The 21,772-nt window shown below is 53.2% G+C and overlaps 1 protein-coding gene across 3 annotated transcripts; it reads left to right on the top strand.

Moving 5' to 3' along the window:
- The first annotated feature begins 4 nt into the window (after window positions 1-4).
- Window positions 5-14,231, top strand: NCSTN (nicastrin). Of its 3 annotated transcripts, XM_006060491.4 has the most exons (17): window positions 5-161; window positions 1,606-1,710; window positions 4,052-4,175; window positions 4,600-4,721; window positions 5,138-5,283; window positions 6,053-6,203; window positions 6,771-6,880; window positions 7,117-7,269; window positions 7,908-8,012; window positions 8,195-8,272; window positions 9,111-9,283; window positions 11,071-11,173; window positions 11,280-11,375; window positions 11,851-11,938; window positions 12,212-12,366; window positions 12,611-12,823; window positions 13,409-14,231. In XM_006060491.4, the coding sequence occupies exons 1-17, from the start codon at window positions 77-79 to the stop codon at window positions 13,529-13,531; spliced, it is 2,130 nt and encodes a 709-aa protein (XP_006060553.3). In that variant the 5' UTR covers window positions 5-76; the 3' UTR covers window positions 13,532-14,231. The 3 variants fall into 3 exon arrangements, with proteins under 3 accessions (XP_006060553.3, XP_025143316.2, XP_044800070.1); XM_025287531.3 differs by lacking the exon at window positions 1,606-1,710 and having other exon boundaries at window positions 15-161; XM_044944135.2 differs by lacking the exons at window positions 1,606-1,710; window positions 4,052-4,175; window positions 4,600-4,721 and having other exon boundaries at window positions 19-161.
- Window positions 14,232-21,772: the final 7,541 nt, after the last annotated feature.

The raw sequence follows: 21,772 nt of genomic DNA, 5'->3' as shown, positions 1-21,772 counted from the left end.
CGGAACCAGGGTTGGCCTAGAGAGGCCACTGCCTGAGAAGGTGGGAATTGAGGTTTCCGCTCAGCTGAGAGGCAAGATGGCCACCGCTGGGGGCAGCTGTGTGGCTGACCCGGGAAGTAGGAGTCTTCTTCGCCTTCTGTCTTTCTGCGTCCTACTGGCAGGTGAGGCCTCCCCTGCCCGTGAGCTCCAGTCTGTAAGGAGAACCCTCCGGATCTGCCCAGCCGCGAGCGCTGCCGTCTCCCATCTGGTCCCCGCAGCCCCTCCGTCCCCCCACCCTGTAAATCCTCTCTTTTTCGTTCCTACGACAAAAGTTCCCCCTTTGCCTGGACCTGAGGGGCCCCTTCTCCCCCGCGGCAGGTCAAGTCTCTTTCCTCTTCCAGGCCTCTTCTTGAACTTCCAGCTCAACTCTCTCCCACTTTGCCGGGATACCTCGTTTCCCCCACGGCCCAGCCACCCCACTCAAAATCAGAAAGGACAAGTGTTAAGAGTTCAGCTTTCTTTCCAATGCGTTTAGACTTTTAAGATGAAAGCGCCTGGTTCTGTGGGTGCATTGCGGCGCGAAGGAAGGTAGATGCCTTATTTCTTTCTCGTTTTATTCCATCGTAAACCCGCGTCCCTGTGCTTCCCCTCCGTTTGTCCCATTAATAAAGTGAGACTAAGGTAAGATATTAGTTCTCTTAACTGTTTATGCTGTGAAATAATGACTCAAGGAACTTTAGGCATTTATAATGTGCACAGGTGTTTACCTACACGCATTTACTTTCTGGTATATGAGGGCCTAAAATGCAAACATGCCTGTTTATAGACATGATGATACCTTCCCCCAAATTGAGATTGTTTGTTTTAAAGATCTCCAAAGGAGAAACTGGGCTTCCCTGGTGGCTCAGTGGTGATGAATCCGCCTGCTAATGCAGGAGACGCTGATTAGATCCCCTGGGTCGGTAAAGATCCCTGGGGAAGGAAATGGCAACCCATTCCAGTATTCTTGCCTAGGAAATCCCATGGACAGAGGATCCTGGGGGACTACAGTCCATGGGGTCACAAAAGAGTGGCACTGGACTTAGTGACTAAACAACAACAACAAAGGGAAAACTAGCTGCCCCACACTGTGGGCACACACAAATTACTTACTAATAATAGATTAACTGACAGGGTATATGGCATAAGTTTTCTCCCAGTTCTGTTCAGATTCCTGGAAAAATGTCTCAGGGAGACTTTTGTTGTTCTTGTAATCTATATTCTTAGACTTGGCACCAGTTTATTAACTAATTAGTGATGTATATACAGAGTAGAAGAATGGAAGTGTGGTTGAGTATGCAACCAGAATCAGGTACATCTAATGTTAAATGCCTTTGCTTTGATGAATCAAGTGTTTTCTCATTAAGCTTCAGTGTCTGTCGCTTTATGATTTGTAGCAACCCTCTGTAGTACATAGCTGAGTGCATTTATTTATTCCAGTAATGTTCCTAGGAGGTGAGAAGGGTAGACATCAGTCCCATTTTGGGAAGTATGATATACCCAAAACCTTTCAACCTAGTTGTGGTATGACAGAGGCTAGCACCAATGTCTTCCAATTTCTTCTTACATTTTTTATCTTCTGATCAGGTTTGTGTGAAGGAAACTCAGTGGAGAGGAAGATCTACATCCCCTTAAATAAAACAGCTCCTTGTGTCCGTCTGCTTAATGCTACTCATCAGATTGGCTGCCAGTGTGAGTTGAGATTGGGAACTGTGTTCGTGGCCGTTGACATTTCAGTCTGTGCCCTGGGTGTAATGATTCAAGTCTTGTAGGTAACCTCAACACAAACTAGGCGATGAGGGTAGTAGGTGGTAGAGAACCATTTGTCAAATCAGGTGAGGTAATTAATAAGAACAAACACTGAGGAAATACTACATACTAAACTTCTTATGTGTGCATATCATTTAACCATCACAACAACCTCATGAAGTAGCCCCTGTTATTACCCCCCATCTTACCAATATGAAACAGAGACTTAGAGAAGTGAGTAACTTCCAAGATTGCCCTGCTGGTCAGTGATAAAGCTTGGATTTGGTGGTCTAAGTTCTAATCTAGGACTCTTAACCACCCAGTAAGTTAGGTAGAAAGCCATACTCTTTCTTAGGAGAAGAAGCCTCATACTCTATGAAGTCCAGTCATCATCTGCACTCTGAATGCTCTTTTTGGAACCAAAATGAGCTTCTTTAAGGCAGTGAACCCTTTGAAGAAGAAGACATTGAGAAAGCCAAATAGTTGCAAGAGGAAATAATAAAGCATTTAAATTGTCTTTATGTTTTGTAAATGTGTCCCATGTCAACCTGATATGGTTATAAAACTATGAGGGAAAAAAGTTGTAATCAAAAGGCCGAATTCTCCAGTTCCTTGCTACTTCACCTGTTGTCTTCAGATTTTGTTTGTTGGATAGTAGCTTTGGTAGAATGTAGTTTTTTACAGGGAAGCAGGAAACTTAGAGTCAGATCGTGGCTTCTTCATCAAATTGGTTCCCTCTGAATCTGTTCATTCCCGTAAAAATGGTTAGAATATAAGTGCACAAAGCTGAAAGTCAGAGCACCTTTAATAGATGTTTATTGGTGATGCTAAGTGCCATCTCAGCAGTACTTTGTAGTTGTCTGAAACCTCGTTCGGTTGTAAAAAACTAGACACTGGAAGTGAAGGACTTGCTCAAGGTGGCAATTACTGTTTTTCTACCCACCCATCCCCTGGCTATATCCTGTGTTAATTATCCATGTCCTTGTTACAGCAAGTACTGGGAGTGCGTTAACTCCCAAACAGTTCCAATTAAAATTTTTGTCGGACCTTGTTCTTAAATTAGGCTTGTGAGGAGAAGGGAGCCAGGTCCAGTGTGGACTGAGATCAGACTGTACTGCTGATCTTGCTGGAACTCCACTTTAGTGCAAAAAGCGAGGCTCCCATCCTCTTGAAGCTGAGCTCTACAATATCCCCTCTGGGACTGAGTCGTTCTGCTACATGTCCTTTGAGCAGCCCTGTGGGAAGCAAAGCAGTAGCCTGTAGAGATAAAGCCTGGAGCCAATATGGAGGGGCAAGAGAGGAGGGGCTGGTCTCTGGCCACTTCCTCATTAGGATCTTGTTTCCTTTCCAGCCTACTTATTTCTAAATCTTACTTCATATCTGTCCATCCTGAGCAAGCTACACCCTCTTAAATTTGGAGTTAAAGACCTAGATTTGATTTTCTGTTTCTAATGCTCTGTTTCAATTGGACCCTTTTAAAAGTGCTCAGAAGGGGTAATCTATAGCTTTCTTTCCTTTCCTTTTCTTTAACTCTTTCCCTATAGTATGAGATACTTCCAAGTTATCTGTAAAGCATCCTGGGGTAATATATGTGTCTGCTCCTGGCCTGGAGCAGCCTAACTCTTTGAACAGCCTAAGCTCTTTGAAGATGCTTGGTCCCCAGAAATGAGAGGACTTTAATATCAGCACATCTAATCTCTTTGAGGACCATAATTTGGGAAGTTCTGTTCTACAGATCTCCTTGAACCTCTTGATTTAACCTTACCCAAAACTGACCAAAAGCAAGTGAAGTCTTACCCAAATAGGGCAAAGGAATGGAGATCCATGGAGGCTATGAGGGCACGGAAATCTGCACAAAGGAAGATTTAGTGCTGGAACTCCAGGCTTGACATCTAGAGCCTGCCATTTTCTGGAGAAAACACATATTTAAAAACTTTGGTGTCTACTGCTACAGAATCTCGTATATAAGCCTTAGTGAGGTTGAGGGAAGAGGACAAGAAAATGAAGATCACAGAGCCTTTCTGACATTTAACAAGCAAGGCCTGTAGTAAGACTTCTGAGCTCCTTTGTCCTCCATTCTTTCCTAGTAATCTTCAGATGGAACCAGGGCAGTTCTGCCCTTCAGTTTCACTCTAGAGTTGGCTGCATTAACCCAATGTCTTGTGACATTTTGGAAGTGGGGTGGGGGGGGCAGTGATGGTGGTGAATAATCTGCAGAATCAGTGAGGCAAAGTCAGAATTGTTAGCTGTGGATGCTTTAATTTGACTCATTCTATCCTGGCAGCTTCCATTAGTGGGGACACAGGGGTTATCCACGTAGTAGAGAAGGAAGAGGACCTGCAGTGGGTGTTGACTGATGGCCCTAACCCCCCTTACGTGGTTCTGCTAGAGGGCACACTCTTTACCAGGTAAGAACTCGGTGTTCCTGCTGGGGAAATGCATCCAGAGAAGGGGAGAGTCAGGGAACAGTCTTCCAGCTTGTGAGTGTAAACTGCCCTCGGCTTCCCTGGTCCTGCCAGGCAGGGGGTGGGTTGGTGCTCAGAGCAAAAGATGTGCCATCAAAAGGAGTCTCGGTGACCTTGTAAGTAGAACTCTGGGTGTGTAAGGACCCCAGGAAGGAAAGGGATGTACAGAGAGGGGTAGATGAGATGAAGCCTTGAGCTCAGATTAGGTCATAGTTTTCGTTCAGAAGCTAAAAGACCGAAAAGACAAGAAATGAGTCAGCAGTGGTGATTCCCCTAATTCCGCATTTGTTTCCACCCTAGAGGGCAGGATGTCAGGCTGCCTGATAATCTCCCTGCCTTCGTTCATGGCATTGTTGCCCCATTCCAGGGATGTGATGGAGAAGCTGAAGGGGAGATCCGGCCGAATTGCTGGTCTTGCAGTGTCTTTAGCCAAGCCCAGTCCTGCCTCAGGCTTCTCTCCCAGTGTGCAGTGTCCCAATGATGGGTTTGGTAAGAGCCCCAGTGGGTCAGGGCAGACTGCTGTCACCCAGGGCTCATCGTTGCTTCGTTCTCTGGGGGGTGGAGGTTGTGAAGGAGTACATGTTTGTGTGTACTGTGAGCAACTGCCTCCCAAACAAGATTTCTTTGTCTTTGCCTCTCATCTCTTCTGTCTCCTGCTCCCCCATCCTCTGTTTACCTTCCATTCTCCCTTTCTGTCACATGTTCAGATCCCCAACTGGCTAGCCTAGGGGTCCCTGATACAGTGTCTGTTTTACTGTAGGTGATGAGAAGTTGATGCTTGCTTCTTTTTGAGTCACTCCCTCTGGAACTCTTAGTCCCAACCCTGTGATAGCCTAGCCCTCCTCCCTTACCTGGTTTCTAAGTGCTTGGTGTCCCAACATCCTATCCCCTGTCCTCCCTTTCAGGTATTTATTCCAACTCTTATGGGTCACAGTTTGCTCACTGCAGAGCCTTTCAGTGGAACAAGGTGGGCGATGGCTTGGCTTATGAAGACTTCAGTTTCCCCATCTTTCTTCTTGAAGATGAAAATGAAACTAATGTCATTAAGCAGGTAATGACTCTGCCAGCTCTTAGCACTTCTTACTTAGAATTATTTGTCAGGCTCTCCTCCTGTTTGGAGGGAGCCTCATTGTACTAGTCTACCCTCTGAAAGGCCATTGCTCCAAGAAGAGCCAAGAGGTTTATTTTTTTCATATTCCCCTCTCCTATTTCTCTTCTGCCTTAAAGTATAACATTAAAGGCTTTTAGACTAGAACAAAACATAAAGAATGTTTAATATGAGATAAGCTGTAGAGCCATGATTAAGAACACTTTGTATGGTAAGAAAGAGCATTGGACTAGGAATTGAAAGATTCAGTTTAGTAATTTCTGAAGTTCTTTTTAGCTCTAGTGTTCTCTAATTCTAAGCTAATGTTCTCTAATTTTGATACACAGAGCAGTTAAGAGGTTTGTGCAAAAGTTTCATGGTGAGTTGATGTCCAGGGTGTCTTGAATTTGCTTTTTCATCTCCCAGTTTGGTGCTCTTTACAGCAAATCACATTAGAAACAGTGACCAAAGCTCCATATTGAACCAGGCCATTTGGTATAGGGTAATTTCATCAGCCCCCGCTAAGTCGTTGAGTCTGTGACCCTTGGCACCTCTTGGTGACTTGTTCTTTTTGACCTTATAGCCCCTGTGGTTGTACCAGACAGGGTACAGGCCTGTAGCTCAGGGACAGATGTGGGAGCGGCTGAAGGATGGAGCCGGGCCCTCCTCCTTTTGTTGGGTGTGGGAGGGACGCTACAGCTCCAGCCTCACTAGGGTCCTCCTCCCCTTGTAGTGCTACCGAGATCACAACCTGAGTCCGAACGGCTCGGCGCCGGCCTTCCCGCTGTGCGCCATGCAGCTCTTCTCACACATGCACGCTGTCGTCAGCACCGTCACCTGCATGCGGCGCAGCCTCATCCAGAGCTCATTCAGCATCAGCCCAGGTGGGGCACGTTGGGGTGAGCTGGCTGCCCGGGGTGGGCTGAAGGGGCTGCCAGCGAGCGTGGTTGAGACCACTGTAGGGGCAGGGTGGGCCCAGAAGGGGGCGCTGGTCAGAGCAGGGAGCAGTGGGTGGGCAGAAGAGGCGGCCAGCGAGCGTGGCTGAGACCACTGTAGGGGCAGAGTGGGCCCAGCAGGGGCACTGGCCAGAGCAGGGAGCACCCGGTAGGCAGAAGGGGCGGCCAGTGAGCGTGGCTGAGACCACTGTAGGGGCAGAGTGGGCCCAGCAGGGGCACTGGCCAGAGCAGGGAGCACCCGGTGGGCAGAAGGGGCGGCCAGCGAGCGTGGCTGAGACCGCTGTAGGGGCAGGGTAGGCTCAGCAGGGGGCGCTGGGCAGAGCAGGGAGCATAGGGCTGAAGAAGCGGGACCAGTTCCACACAAATCGAGGTAGGTTGTCTCCAGCGGCAGAGAAAGCAACGTGGAAGAACGGAGCCGGAGAAGTGACTCGCAGAGTCCGTGGGCCCTGGTCAGAGGCTGCCTCCATAGCCGCCTTCTCCCTGTGTCCTGTTCAGAAATCGTCTGCGACCCCCTGTCCGACTACAACGTGTGGAGCCTGCTGAAGCCTATAAACACATCTGGAACGCTGGAGCCCGACGACAGGGTGGTGGTGGCTGCCACCCGAGTGAGTGTTGGCCCGATCAGGGCGGGCAGGACTGCCACAGAGAGGACAGGCTTATCAGGCCTCTAGGTTGCTACTGTGGGGAGCCTCAGACGGAGCAGGATCTGGACTGTGGGTGTCTAGCCATTGCTCCAGGATATGGATGTTTTCTTGGCCAGAGCAGGGGAAGGGGGGACTAGGATCTGGCCCGAGTTTCCATTTTCAAAGTGCACCCCCTCTGCCTTGTCTGCTGCATTCAGCTGGACAGCCGTTCTTTTTTCTGGAACGTGGCCCCAGGGGCTGAAAGCGCCGTGGCCTCCTTCGTCACGCAGCTGGCCGCAGCCGAAGCCCTACAGAAGGCGCCTGATGCGGACACCCTGCCCCGCAACGTCATGTTTGTCTTCTTCCAAGGGGTGAGCGCTCTTTCGCTGGGGTGGGATGGCGGGAAGAAGCAGGTGGTAAAGGTGGGAGGGGCTGTGGTGTGGGAAGATCTCAGCCCTTGGCCCAGTTGCTATTCAGCTTCTGGAAAGTCTCCGTGTCTCCCCTTCAGGCTCCCTCATCACAGGAAGCATTTGCACCCTGACCCAGAATTGCTAAACTGCCGACTCCCTCACTCCCCCACTGCTGCAGTCTATTTATTTTATTCTGTGGACCCTTCCCCTGCCTCCTTCACCCAGGAGCCCTGAGGCTCCCGCCTCTTCCTGCCGCCACCACAGCCCGGCCATGGAGTAGGGGAACCAGCAACTGTGGCTGAGTGGGTGGAGGTGAGGGGAGATGCAAGAAGCAGGCACATAACAGCTGGTGTCTGCCTTGGGCCTATGCACTGTTGCTCTCCCCATGTCTGGGCTCAGGAAGTCCTGTGACACACACATGTGAGGAGGCGGTGTCGGGAGGAGGGCAGGGTCGTGTGACTCGGCTGGCCAGCAGTTGAGATAACGCAGACAGTAGTAGCCTTTGTGCCAAGAGCTCTGAGGATCTGGCCCCGGGTCACTGAGGCTGCCCTCATGCTTTGGGATCTCTGTTCCCTTTCCCACTTGTCTGTGCCCCTCAGGAAACTTTTGACTACATTGGCAGCTCGAGAATGGTCTACGACATGGAGAATGGCAAGTTTCCTGTGCAGCTAGAAAACATCGACTCGTTTGTGGAGCTGGGACAGGTGTGTGGCATGTCTCCTCCCGCCTCTTCCTTGCCTCCTCAAAGCTTTCCCTCAGCTATTCCCTCATCCTCACTGAAGGTGCTGCCACCTCTTCCCTTGACTTCTGCTCCCACTCCTTTCTTCCTGGTATGGGCCAGAAGGGGAGACTAATTATAAACGTTGCTCCTTCATCTTACCTCCAGGTGGCCTTAAGAAACTCACTAGAGCTTTGGATGCACACCGACCCCATGTCTCAGAAAAATGAAACTGTACTAAACCAGGTAACCTGAGCATCTCTCCCCCTCACTTCCTGTTTCAGCAGCTCAAAATATGGGCTTGCCCTGGCCTTATCCCCACCGGCCTCCAGGGCGTGTGAGACAGGACCTTAGGTTGGGTGTTGACTAAAAGGGTGAACTCCCCACCTGTTCCAGTTCCCTGGGAAAACCATAAGCTCAGCTCTTGTCACTATTCCCTGGGATGGGTTCTCTGATCATTCGGTACCTAGCGAACTATCACAGCCCACTTAGAACAGGGTGTGGGTGTCTCCTTTCTTCCCTGCTACCCCAGGGACCCGGCTGTCCTGCTTACCCTGCCCCATTCCTGGCTGTGTCAGACTCCCTACCCAAACTGTTTTCCACTTCCCTCACTCCTTGTTCAAGACCCTCCCTCCCTCAAAGTACAGCTATAGCTCTGTTTTATCCCTGAGGTCCTCTTCCTGCCAGCCCAGCTTCACTATCACCCTTGCCTCTTACAGCCTAGACTGGACTACTGGTATGGCACGCAGCACTGTTTTGTATTATTTTTTGCTCCTCCAGTTCTGCACAGTAAATAATTAGTAAGACATCGGCTAAGACAATGTCCTGAGGGCAGTTGGGTTTACCTATAAATATGGGAAAAAAAAAACAACAACCACTGATCTCTTCCTTCTTTGTGTGGTGATTTAAACAGGATAGTAGACGCTGCAGGAAAATCCAGAGAGGCTTGATCCCAAAAGGCTTGCAGGATTTAGACCCAGGCGGATTTAGGGCTGCTTTGAAAGTTGGGGAGCAGTTCAGGACTGAGGGACCTCCTGCTTCCTCCCCTCGCAGCCTCCGTCAGCTCATGCCCCTCCTCTCCCAGGTGGAGGCGCTCCTGAGCACCCTGGAGCAGAGTGGCGCTGGTGTCCCCACCGTGGTCCTCAGGAGGCTGAATCAGTCCCAGCCTCTGCCACCGTCTTCTCTGCAGCGATTTCTTCGAGCGCGAAACGTCTCTGGCGTTGTTCTTGCTGACCACTCTGATTCCTTCCATAACCTGTAAGCGTTGCCCAGCCCGCCTCCTTGTCATTCCTGAAGAGGGTCTGTTCTGCAGTCTGAGGCCCGCAGAGGGACAGTGTCCCTGTGTCAAGAGGAACCCCTGCCCGCCCCTGTCCCCATGCCGCCCTCTCCAGAACTGCAGGCCAATCTGTGTTCTTTGCTCAGTGTCCTGTTCTCATCTCACACGATCCTCTCGCTGGACGAGATGTTCATTTTAGAAAACAGTCCTCAGCTGAGTCCCTTTGTAGCTCGGTACTCCTCATCCGTGGTTCCACCTCTCCACACTCTCCAGGGGCCCGAGTTCCCCAGGGCTGCCAGCAGAGGGCATCGTTACAAACGCACAGTAGAGTGGTGATGGGGAACCTGTGGCCGGAGGACATGGAGCTGTCCCTGCCCGGGGCTGGCCAGCGGGGGACACAGACGGTACTCACCCTGAAATGTCACAAGTTCTTACTGTGTGGCAACTGCGTGTGGTTCAGTGTGGGTGTGAAAATGTTCCTGCAGCTGAGGGGGCTCCAGAGATACTGGGCAAGGCCATGCTAGTCACTTCTCTGCCAGTCCTGACACCCCTAAACTGCCCCTAACTCGATGGCTAGGGCCATGAGATTTTACTCAGGCTGGATTGCTAGGCCCCCAGCCTCCCTTCCCTTCTTCCAACAGGCCAAGTGAGTTTCTTTTTTTTTTTTTTTAACTTACTTATTTTTTTTTTGGTGGTACTGGGTCTTTGTTGCCCTGCAGGCTTTTCTCTAGCTGTAGCGAGTGGGGACCGCTCTAGTTGCAGTGCATGGGCTTTTCATTGTGTTGTGGAGCACGGGCTCGAGGCTCGAGGGCTTCAGTAGCTGTGGTGTGTGGTCTCAGTAGTTGGGGCTCCTGGGCTGTAGAGCACAGGCTCAGTAGTTGTGGTGCAGGGGCTTAGTTGGTGCATGGTATGTAGTATCTTCCTGGACCAGGGATCGAGTCCACGTCTCCTGCATTGGCAGGCAGATTCTTGACCACGGAGCCACCAGGGAAGCCCCCAAGTGAGTTTCTGAGTCAAAATGCATAAGCTCTGGTTCTCCAGCCTCTGCCCAGTAGCACCTTCTCATTTATTTGGGGTGGTGACAGTTCCAGTATGTAAGGTCAGCTCTCTTCTCCAAACCTATCTTCTGTACTGCTGTGTGGTGAGAGGTGATCCATCATTTGAACACACGTTGGACTTGACCATGTGATTGACTTGATTCCTTGTGGGGCAGGCTATTCAGTGATGGTAGAGGCTGGGAGCTCTCTCCTCCTACCTTCTCTTCTGAGATCTGCCTCCTTGGGGCTCCAATGAGTATTGAGGTGGTTTGACCTTGTGTAGTGTTACATGTCTGTGGGCAGGCCTGCTCGTCACCCTCTGCTCCCAAGCCACCTTCACTATGAATGTGCGTTGAAACGATCATACGATTGCTCTGATAATGCGTGGTAGGGTTCTCTCAGCCACCCTCCTGTATCTCTGACCCAAATGACACAGAAGTGTTGCTGATGTTTTAGGACCTCCCAGGAAGGCGCAGATTCTGCATTTTGGTCTCATTTGCCTCCTCTGTCTTATCGGTCACACAAGTCTTTGTATTCAAGCACTCCCACCTGCGCTCATACTTCCCCATTCTCTGTTCCTTCTTCAATATGGGATCCTGATTTTCTCTCTTCCCTCATCCTCGGATGAGGAAAAATGAGACCCCCGAGTTCGTACAGGAGGGACAGTGGAGGGAGGAAAGGGCTGGGCCCTGGCTGAGTGCAGCCAAGGCTCATTCTGGCTTTCCTGGCAGCTATTACCAAAGCATTTACGACACTGCTGAGAACATTAATGTGACCTACCCTGCAGGGCAGAGCCCTGAAGAGGACCTGAACTTTGTGACAGACACTGCCAAGGTAGCACCGGGCTGGGGGGAGCACGGGGACCACAGTGCACGAGGCTTACGTGTTAGTGTTGGGGGTCAGGGGTCTGGGCCACTCAGCCCCTCTTCTCCTCCTGCAGGCTCTGGCAGGTGTGGCCACGGTGCTGGCACGCGCCCTGTACCGGCTCGCAGGAGGAGCCAGCTTCAATGACACCATACAGGCTGATCCCCACACGGTAGGAGCAAGTGGGCCCCTGTTCCTTTCTGTCTGTCTTCCCTGGTGCCTCAGACGGTAAGGCGTCTGCCTGCAATGGAGGACCTCTGGGTTGGGAAGATCCCCTGGAGAAGGAAATGGCACCCCATTCCAGTACTCTTGCCTGGAAAATTCCATGGATGGAGAAGCCTGGTGGGCTACAGTCCATGGGGTCGCAAAGACCTGGACACGACTGAGCGACTTCCCTGGCACACAGTGGGCTACCGCATCCTTTATCCTGGCCCCTGCCTGGTCTCCCGCACCTTGGCATCTAGCAGGCCTGGATGTGCGGGTGAGGACCGCTGATGCCCTGGGCATTCCCCCAGCGGGCCTCGTCTGTGTCTTCTCACCAGCCACCATTTTCCCTACCCCAGTGTCTGGCCAATCTGGTTCCTACCCCATGACAGAAATCTCTACTAATAAAACTTTGCTTGGGCTCCCCCATATCCCCATCCTAGGTTACCCGCCTGCTCTATGGGTTCCTGGTTAGAGCCAACAACTCATGGTTCCAGTCTATCCTCAGGCCGGACCTCAGGTCCTACCTGGGTGAGTACCTGGCGTGGGGTGGAGTCCTTAACCAAGGGAAGGGATACAGAAAAAGTCATCATTTTGATTTAATCTTTACTTCTTTCTTTTTCCTATTTTCTTGTCCCCCGTTTTCCTCTCCTCCTCCTGAAATTTGTTGGATTCTCTTCTCTTGACTTTCTCTTCTCTGGCTGCTGCCAATCTTGGGCTCTCTCTGGCCCTGCCCATCTGCGCCTCACCACCGCCCCACCCGCCACCCACTGAATCCCCCCTTTCCGTGTGGTCTCCGCCCAGGTGATGGGCCTCTTCAGCATTACATCGCCGTCTCCAGCCCCACCAACGCCACTTACGTTGTACAGTATGCCTTGGCCAACTTGACTGGCAAGGTGATGGACCTTACCCGAGAGCAGTGCCAGGACCCGAGTCAAGTCCCCAATGAAAACAAGGATGTGAGTGGTAGTGGACATCAGAGGTGACCCCAGGGCCCCCTCCACCCCCCTTCCACTGGGAAGGTTGCTGGATCTCCTAGGCTTGGACCCAAGGGATTGGGGTGGAGAGGTGGAGGGATGCAGCCCATTGAACTCGAATACTGAAGAGGCAGCAGCCTGGGTCAAAACGGACTAACCAGATGGTAAAGGGAGTGGGTGAGAGAGGTCTGCGTCAGCCTCTTGCTGTGGCCTGTGTCCTGTGCAGCTGTACGAGTACACCTGGGTTCAGGGCCCTTTGAACGCCAATGAGACGGACCGACTCCCCCACTGTGTGCGTTCCACGGCACGCCTGGCCAGGGCCTTGTCCCCTGCCTTTGAACTGAAGCAGTGGGGCTCTACCGAATACTCGACGTGGACCGAGAGCCGCTGGAAAGACATCCGCGCCCGGATATTTCTGATAGCCAGCAAAGAGCTGGAGGTGAGATGGGGAGGGTGGGTGGCAGAGGTCTCTTTGACCTCTCTCTATTGCCTCTTGTCTCTTACCCCTGCTAGCTCTCATTTGCCCCCCAAACCTGCTGCACATCTGTCCCTGGTCAGCCAGCACGCACCGTTAGGAAGCCTGTCCTCACGGACAGTTTGTGTATGTGTTCGTCCTGGCCGTGTGCACCTGTGGAGACCCAAGGGGACAGTATGAGCCCTTCCCCAGCTCCACTACTGCCCGGCACACCCACCTACCGGAGCTAGAATGTTGCTCTAATGCTTATTGAGCCCCGGTCACAATCACGTTATTGGCCACCAGAGAATCAAGGTCATGGCCCTGCCTTCAGGATGCTTAAAATCTAAGTAAAAAAATGCAAAGCAAGGACAGAGGTATTTTACTCCTCTTTCCAAATGGGGAGGCTGAGTCCCCAGACTGGGGAGATGCTGCCTGTGATGGTTCAGTACTTGGCGCTTAGAGCCAGCTCCAGCAGTCTAGTGCCCTGCCTCCCCGCCCCGAGCAGTTACCACAGCTGCCTGGAGTTCTGAGAACACCTTTCTCCTCCCCTGCCCACCCCTCCTGCAGTTTATCACCCTGATAGTGGGCTTCGGCATCCTCGTCTTCTCTCTCATCGTCACCTACTGCATCAATGCCAAAGCCGATGTCCTTTTCATCACTCCCCGGGAACCAGGATCTGTGTCTTACTGAAGAGGACCCCAGCTTTTCCCGCCAGCTCTGCAGTTCGCTTCCTAGATCATCTGTCCCACTGGGACATAAACCACTAGTTTGTCATGGAACCTCTCTGGGTCTGGCTCAGACTTGACGTTGACATAAAGCGGAACTGCCCAAAAGAGACCGTGAGAGAGAATCGAGTCACCCACCGCCCGCATCTCCCCTTTCCTGTCTGCTCTTCCCTGTTCCTTCTTCCTTGCCCCTGCCTGATCCTGGGATGACGAATAGAAGCTTCCTGCTCCTGTTTGACTCCTGCCCCATGGTGGTTCAGAGCTGCCTGCCCTAACTTCCCCTTCTTCAGTGTCTGTTTTCTCTCTCCTTCCTGCTTGTACCTCCCCATGCTCCCTGCTCCCCCCTCTCCCTTCCTGACCAGGAAGGACATGAAGGGTTGAATGCCAGGAACAAATGACAAGGAAGCCCTCAGGAGGACAGGGCCATCTGTGGGCTGAGCCTTCTGTCTCCCTCCAGCTGTCCCGTCTCCAGGCCCTTAGATGGCACATCAGGGGGGTGTGCTGCCGGGTGGGTATCCCACCTCCAGCTCACAGTACTCAGTTGTAATTTTTATTATGCTGTAATATCTATTTTTGTTTCCTTTTTTTTCTTTGTGTGTATGTATGTGTGTGTGTTTGTAAATATATAAATAGCGAGTTTCATTAAAACAGACTGCCCCACACAACCCGTACCATTACCTATTTTTTTCCCCAGCCCCCTTGTTCAGTGACCCTAGATTAGAGACGTAGAATTGCAACCTCCCGTGCTCTCTTCTCAGTCCCCAGAGGGCCCCAGGAGTATGACTGTCAAAAACCACAGACACTCTAGCAGAAGAGTTAGTTCCCTTCTGGCCCCTGGTTTTCCTCTCGTGAGTGTGATGTGAACAGTTTCTTGCGACTCTCCATTTGACAGACATTTCTTTTCCTATCTGATACCCAAGCTGGGGTACAGAGATGAAGGGAGTACAGCAAGCAGCCCTGACCCTTGAGTAACTCACATCTGGGGTGAAGAGAGAAACACAACTAGGTGAAATAAATGGAGAAATCACAGCCTCTCCACAGTGCTCTGGCAGCACATGGAGGGGTTCAAGGCAGTGGTGATGGCATTTAGAAAGCTGCAGAGAGGAGGCACTTGGGCAGCAATTTAGAGCTCACCAGGTGTGGAAGCACAGAGCCAGGAAAAGGCATGGGTCACGTTTGAGAACTGTAGGTTGTTCAGTGTGCCTGAGCCATAGGAACTGAGGCAGTGAGGCTGGGGCAGGTCACAAAGATGCTTGGGTGGCATGCTAAGCAGTCTGGGCTCTGTCAGTGGGCATGTTGTAGACCAAAACGAGTAGTCTTACAGGCTTCTAGAAAGGATCTCTGTGTGCTAGGGAGGTACTCCAATTCCCTGGGTCCTCATAGGCAGAATTCGGGAGTATGGCAGAGCTGCTGGATGTTGCTGGGAAGGGGCTGAATCAGCTGAGCGTGGAAGCGAACCTGCAGGAGTGGCGCCTGAAGCCAGCCTTCTCCCCTCACTGTTGGCCAAGAGCCTGTCTCCAACGTGCGTGAAGACAGCAGAGATGGAAACGAACTGCCCATTTTCAGAGTCCTAAGCGCTCCTCTTAGTTTCCTGATAGAACTATTTACCTTTGCAAATCCTGCTGAGAGGAGGTGATTTTTCTCGAGGTTTCTCTCCCAAGTTCCCTCAGGGGGCTGTTTGGGGTTTGGGGCTGTGGGGGAAATAAAGCCCGCCGCCTTCCCTCCACCACACCCCTCCCGGTTTGAGCTGGAGAAGCTGCTCCGTGCTGGCGGGAGCTGAGCACAGCTGCCACCATCGCCTGGGCCCACGCCACGCCTCCCTCGGCCAACAGGTCTCCCAGCGGACAGAGTACTAAGCTCCCTCATCCTGCTGGCAATTTGGGGAAGTGGGGAAGTGGCTGAGAACCAGTGAGGGGGCTGAACAGGGAAGCAGAGGGTTGGGAAGAATCAAGGGATGGGGTGGGCAGGAGAGAAGGATACAGGATGTCAGTCCCTGCCGCCTAGGGAGGAATCTGCAGCGAAGCTTGTCTTTTGCCTTCCACACTATGCCTACCCCACCCTCCCTCCTCTCCCCGAAACTTACAAAACCAAAGAACATGGTTTGTGGGCTCCATGGAAGGGGCATAGACCCTCACTGGGGTCCCCTCTCTGAGACCACAGTCTGACTCCTCCCCTGGCTCCTCCTGTGTCCTGGAAACCACACAGGACTGACCAGCAGCATCGAAAGGCCACAGACTTAACTCCTTAGCCTCCCTCTTCTCTCTCGGTCCAAGGCCCTGCTCAGTCCTGTGCCTTCTGAAATTTGTCATCCCCTCCCCGCACCTTGCCTCCTTCCCTTCCCTGCCTGCATCCTACCCACTGCCAGTTCACACTGCGCCTCCTCCACCCAACCCTCGTGCACAGTTGAGTAACTGTCTACCCTGCTCCGGGACCCAGTCTGTTCTGTCTCCACTCTGAGACTCCTGGTCCCTGGAGACTAGACCGAAGGCTTTGCTCTTCCCTGGTTTCTCTTCCCAGCTTCTCCGAGTAGAGGGTTTACTCTCCTGTTTCCCACATCCGGGTCACTGCTCCCAGAGGTGCACCCTGGGAGGAGGTATTCCCATCCAGAGTCTAGTGTTCCACACCAACATCCCACCTTGTTCAAAAGGACTTTGTTTCTTCCAGGGACCATATACTAAGACCTTAGGAATTGTGTTTATGGTATAACTCATTTGATAGATGGAGAAACGGCAGCTCAGAGGAGTGACGTGGCTTGCTGAAGGCTCCACAGCATATTAGAGCTGTGTCAGACATTTCTTGTATCTGCACTGGCAGCTACAGCGGTAATAAACATTTATTGAGCCTGACAATGGGCAAGGCACTCTGTCCCAGCATCATAAAAGGGTATGAGATACGGCACCTTCCCATAGAGACTTGGGATCCAGAGTCTTGATGGCAGCATGGGATAAATAACCAGGCCAGGCAGCATTTGCTCCATGCAAAATCAGTGCTATAAACAGGTTCTACCTGAGTTCAGAGGATGGAGGGTTTGCTCTGGGCAGGCTTGTAGGGAGGAGTTTCAAGTACCTCCCGTGCTGTGTGTGACTGGAAAGGGCACTCCCCTCTCTGGGCCCCAGTGTTTTCATCTGTGTGCAGGCTGTCGTCTGAGGCCCTGCCCTGCTCTGGCCGCCTCTCTTCCCTTTTCCCTTTAATCTTAAACCCCTCAGGGCAGGGGATGGCTTGAAGGGTTGGCTGATTCGCTAGCTTTCTAAGGTAGTTAGTTCTCCCTTGGGAGAGTGAGCCCTCGGCGGGGGCCGGGTGGGGGTGGGGGGCTGATTGCCCTCTAACACGGAGACAGATGACTGTGGGTAGTGGCGTGGCGTGGTAGAAAAGCCATCCTGAAACTCAGCCTCCCCAACTCAAAACAAGCTTGGTGGGGCTTGCTGAAGTGACCTTTGGGAAGCAGAGAGCCTTGGAAGGTCAGGGTCAGGTGGGATCTGATTTCTTCCGGAGCCCCACACTCAGAAGGTAGAGGGGCTTGCACTTAGCTGTGGTGAAGGGGGCAGCTGGAGTCCCTGTCCCCATCCGGAGAGGCCATGGAGGCAGGAGGGGAGTGGGCACCTCAGGAGGCCTGAGGAGATGATGCAACTGTGAGTAAATGTTACCAGCGCTGGCTCTGGCTGGCTGGCTGCTCAGGGGCTGAGGGCCGGGACCCCAGAGTCCCCTCCTTCTTCCCCCATCAGCTGAGGAGGAGTTAAGAGAAACTGGAGGGAAAGAAGGAACAACGGAGCCGAAAGGTTATCTGGGAAAAGAAGAAAGGAGGGAAGGGCAAGTGGCAGTAGGCAGTCCTCGTTGGGCTGAAGGAGGGAAGGAGCCGGGGAGCCTGCGAGGGAGCTGAGCCTGAGGGGAGAGAGGCCGGGCGGGCGGGCGTGGCCAGGGGGAGTGGGCGCAGAGCTGGTGGTGACAGATGGGTGGACACAAAGAGGAGGGCTTGGGGGAGACAGATGGATGGGGGAGGGGGTAGGAGAGGCTGCGGGGGGCGGGGGGGTGGGCAGTGGTCGGAGGAAGCCCTAATGAGATTGAGGATGGGCTCGGAGCTGGGGAGAGGTGAGCGGAGAGGAGGGAAGACAAAGGCGACCAGGCCTAGGGGGTCGGGGGTGAGAGAGGGCGCAGGGGCTTCCAGCGGGCTGGCGGCAGAGAAAGGGACAGATTGCTGTCCGCCAGGGTGGTGGAGACCCGCTGTCACCTCGGGGCACAGGGGTGGAGACAGGGAGACAGAGGGAGAGCTCCTGGAAGCAGCCAAGGGAGGGAAGGAAGGAAGGAAGGAGATCCAAGACAGCCGCCGCTTCCCAGGCACACCGGCTCCTGCCCGAGGCTCCTGTGACCCCGAGCACAGCTGATAACAGCCCCGCCCCCCAGCCACTCCTGGGGAAGGGTCCGGCGGTGTGGCACAGCGAGGGTTAACGCCGTCTGCTCTCCCTGCCAGTCGCTTGCCTGGTTGGGTCCCCAGGGCTCCCCACATATGTCACCCCCTCTCCTGCCAAACCCACGGCTTCCAGCTCCTCCAGGCCCTACCCCCACCCTCAAGGAGCAGGCCCCTGCCCCTGTGTCTTCCCTACCCCACCACCCCCCCTTCCTCCCCCACCACCTACCTCACAGGCCTGCAGTGCGGTGATGAAAAGAGATGGTGAGGAACAATCTGAAAAAAGTGAATGCCTTATAAAATGCAAAACAGCAATGAAGCCACAGAGCCACACTGACCCTCCCACCCCCATCCCCATCCTCCTGCCCCCCACACAGCAAAGGCCCTTAAACAGCTCCCAGGGTTCTCCTCCCCACTCAGGGCCTGGGGCTGCTGGCAACCCAGGCTGACCTCCGCGCTGCCCCCAGCCTCCCTCAGTCATCACGCCTCGTATACATGTGCAGAGAAGCTTCTTGCCACCTTTGAGTCACAGTGCACGCCCTAAGGGCTTAGGGGGCCGTACACTTCCCCACGCGCAGGGGCACAAAGCCCTGTGAGGGAGGTGACACTGTCGCCCTTTCACAGATGACAACGTAGGTTCAGTCAAGGTTAATGATGTGCCCAAGGTCACCAGGACTCGGACCCCGGTCTGCCGGCCCCAAGCTCAGTAGAATTAGTAGCTCTGCCCACCACCGCTTGTTTTTAGCTCCTCATCATCGCGCGGTGGCTCAGCCGGTAGAGAATCCGTCCTCAGCACAGGAGACCCGGCTTCGATCCCTGGGCCGGGAAGATCCCCTGGAGGAGGGCACGGCGACCCACTCCGGTACTCTTGCCTGGAGAATCCCACGGGCAGAGGAGCCTGGAGGGCCACAGTCCTCAGGGTCGCAAGAGTCGGATGTGAATTAGCAAATAAACCACAATGACCATCTCATGCGCATGCGTACATGCTAAGTCACTTAAGTCCTGTCCAACTCTGCAACCCTGTGGACTGTAGCCCGCCAGGCTCCTCTGCCCGTGGGATTCTCCAGGCAAGAATACCGGAGTGGGTCGCCATGTCCTCCTCCAGGAGATCTTCCCGACCCAGGGACTGACGAACCCGTGTCTCTTGTGTCTCCTGCATTGGCAGGTGGGTTCTTTACCACTAGTGCCACCTGGGAAGCCCTCTTTATCACATGCTTATGTTCTTCTTAGCTGCTCTCCCAAGGAACAGAAACTGATCTCTGAGTGAAGACTGGGGCTGGAGGCTCCAAAGTGCAGGATCCTGGAAGGACAGCAGAGGAGGCAGAGGTGGTCCTGGAGCACTCTCTTGCCCATTTGTGCCCTCAGCCCTCAACTCACGCTGGGCACAGCCTGGGCGGGTGCTCCAGGGATGGAGGTTGCAGAGCCACTGTATCTGAGCCAAACTGCCTACAAGGCGGGAGGCTGGGAGCAGGATTTGGTTTCTGTCTCCCATCTCCACCCTACCACGGTTCCTTTCTGCCTCTCGGGTCCTTCCAGGCTCTGCTGTTCTTCTCGCCGTCTCAACCTCGAAGCCAGGCCTCACCATGTCAGTAATGTCCTCACTTTTGCTCTGTTTGTCCTGTCTCCCCGCCTTGTCTCCCTGTCTCCACTCATTTTTTTGTTTCCTCACAACCCTCTGCGCTCTGCCTCCCTCGTGTCTGTGTATCTCCATGCTGTCTCAGAGGCCCTCAAGACTCTTTCCCAGCATCAGTTTCTGTCCATCCCTGAATATGTTTGTTCTCCATATCTGCAGTTCACCCAGCTCTGTGTCTCCCTAACTGTCTCCTCTTTTCATGTCTCTCCCCACATCTCTGTCCCCCTATATCTTGCATCCCTGAGTCTTTCACAAAGCCTTGGCAGCCTGGCAGCTCTGCTCCCATCTTCTCTCTTTGGTCTCCGTCCCCTTTACCCCTCCATCTCCCCATCAGGAGTCTTCCCACTCCTCTGCATCTTTCCCGTGTCTGTGCCCTGACGACGCTGCTTTCTCATCCTTTCTCTGTCTCAGTGTCTCCCCATGTTTCCCGCTTCCTTTCCTCTGTCTCCTCTCCATTTCCCAGTCGTTCTGTATCTTTCCTCTCCTCCATGACACTCTCTCCTGAATCTCTTAGTTGCCCAATTTCCTTGGATGGGGTGGAGGGCAGGAGGGTGGGGGAGGTAGGATTGTTGTTGCTGGGGGCTCATTAGGTAGAGATTGGTTTTTAATCAGCACCATGGCAATGATGATGCAAGAGCTGAGATGCCACCTGATCCCCTGCCCCCCAGCCCCCCTCCTCAAACCTCCTTTCCCCTCCAGCTCAGCCCATCTGCTGGCGCCTGGGCACCTGTCTGGGCCTGCCCAGGTGGGATTTGGCACCTCCCAGACCTGGGAGTGGGGGTGGTGGTGGGGGAGCTTGGGAAAGAATTACAGGACTCCCCTTTGGGAATGCCTTACCCTGGAGAAAGCCCAGAAGAGGTTGATCAGCAACAGGGAAATGGCAGGTGCTTCCAGAAGCCTGAAGGTAGGCTGTGCGCCTACTAAGGTCCAGGCCCATGACATGCATTATCTTACTTAATCTCCCTGGCAACCTAAGCGGCAGCTATAGTTAACCCCATTTTACAGAAAAGAAAGGTTGAGGCTCAAGAGGGTTTCCCAGGTGGTGCTAGTGGTAAAGAATCCACTTGCCAATGCAGGGGATGCCAGAGATGTGGGTTCAATCCTTGGGTCAGGAAGATCCCCTGTAGAAGGAAATCACAACCCACTCCAGCATTCTCACCTGGAAAATTCCGTGGACAGAGGAGCCTGGCTGGCTACAGTCCAGAGGGTCGCTAAGAGTTGGACATGACTGAGGCTCAAGAGGTTAAGTTACTTGTCCAAAGTCACACAGCCGACAGAGCTTTCTTCACTGTAGCATACAGTCTCTGGGAGTCTTCCCAGCCACGGTTCATTGCTGGATCTTCACAAAGGTTCAGTGAAGACGTTCAACAGCTGAGTGGGGAAGAGAACTTTAGGTATTGAAGCATAGCCTACTGCCTCTCTGTGGTGCTTCCCTTGCTCCCTTGCTCCTGCCACCCTGCATCACACACACACACCCTCAGATACGCACACACATGCACACGCAGACTGGAGGCAGCTGAGCTATTGATGCGAACTCAATCAATGCCCATTTGCATATTGTTTTATAGCTGGTGTTCTGCATGGCTCATCTGATGCCCCAGCATGCTTGCCGCCTGCCTGGGTGCTTGCCCTCCTCCGCCAGTGTCCTTCCCACCCTGGTTCCTCCTCTCTCGGCACTCCTGTGCTCTGCTCCTTTTAGCCTCACCTCTTTCCTCCTGAGAGTCCCCAATTCCCAGTGGGTCCGATGGGGCCAGCCAGCCTAGAAAAACTCTTTGTAGGATCTGCGTCAGGCATCTGACCCCACTCCTCCTCTCGTGATGGGGTAGGTGGGAGGCTGGGGGCTGGGATAAGAGGGTGCGGTGAGTCCCAGGGGGTGATGAGGGCAGGGGCCTGAACAGTAGTCCCAGGTAGCCTGGCAAGGGGGCTGGTGGGAGCCAGCCTTACGAAGAATGAGAGCTTGGTGAGGGTAAGGACTCTAGGGTTCTCTTCCGTGCTTTAGTGCTGTCCACTTGCTCTTTTCTAGACTTCCCTGTTAGTACCTTGGGGAGTCTTTTTCCCAGGGAAAAGGAGACAGGGGAAGGGGCTATCATAGTCCAGCTGGGACTCAGAATGGGACCATGGTTTAACCTGGCTTGCCAGGGGCCTCTGTCCCTGCCGCCTCTGGTGTGAGA

Source organism: Bubalus bubalis, chromosome 6, assembly GCF_019923935.1.
Source record: "Bubalus bubalis isolate 160015118507 breed Murrah chromosome 6, NDDB_SH_1, whole genome shotgun sequence".
NCBI lineage: Eukaryota > Metazoa > Chordata > Mammalia > Artiodactyla > Bovidae > Bubalus > Bubalus bubalis.
The sequence above is the reverse complement of the archived record's forward strand: the minus strand, read 5'-3'. Positions and strand labels throughout refer to the sequence as shown.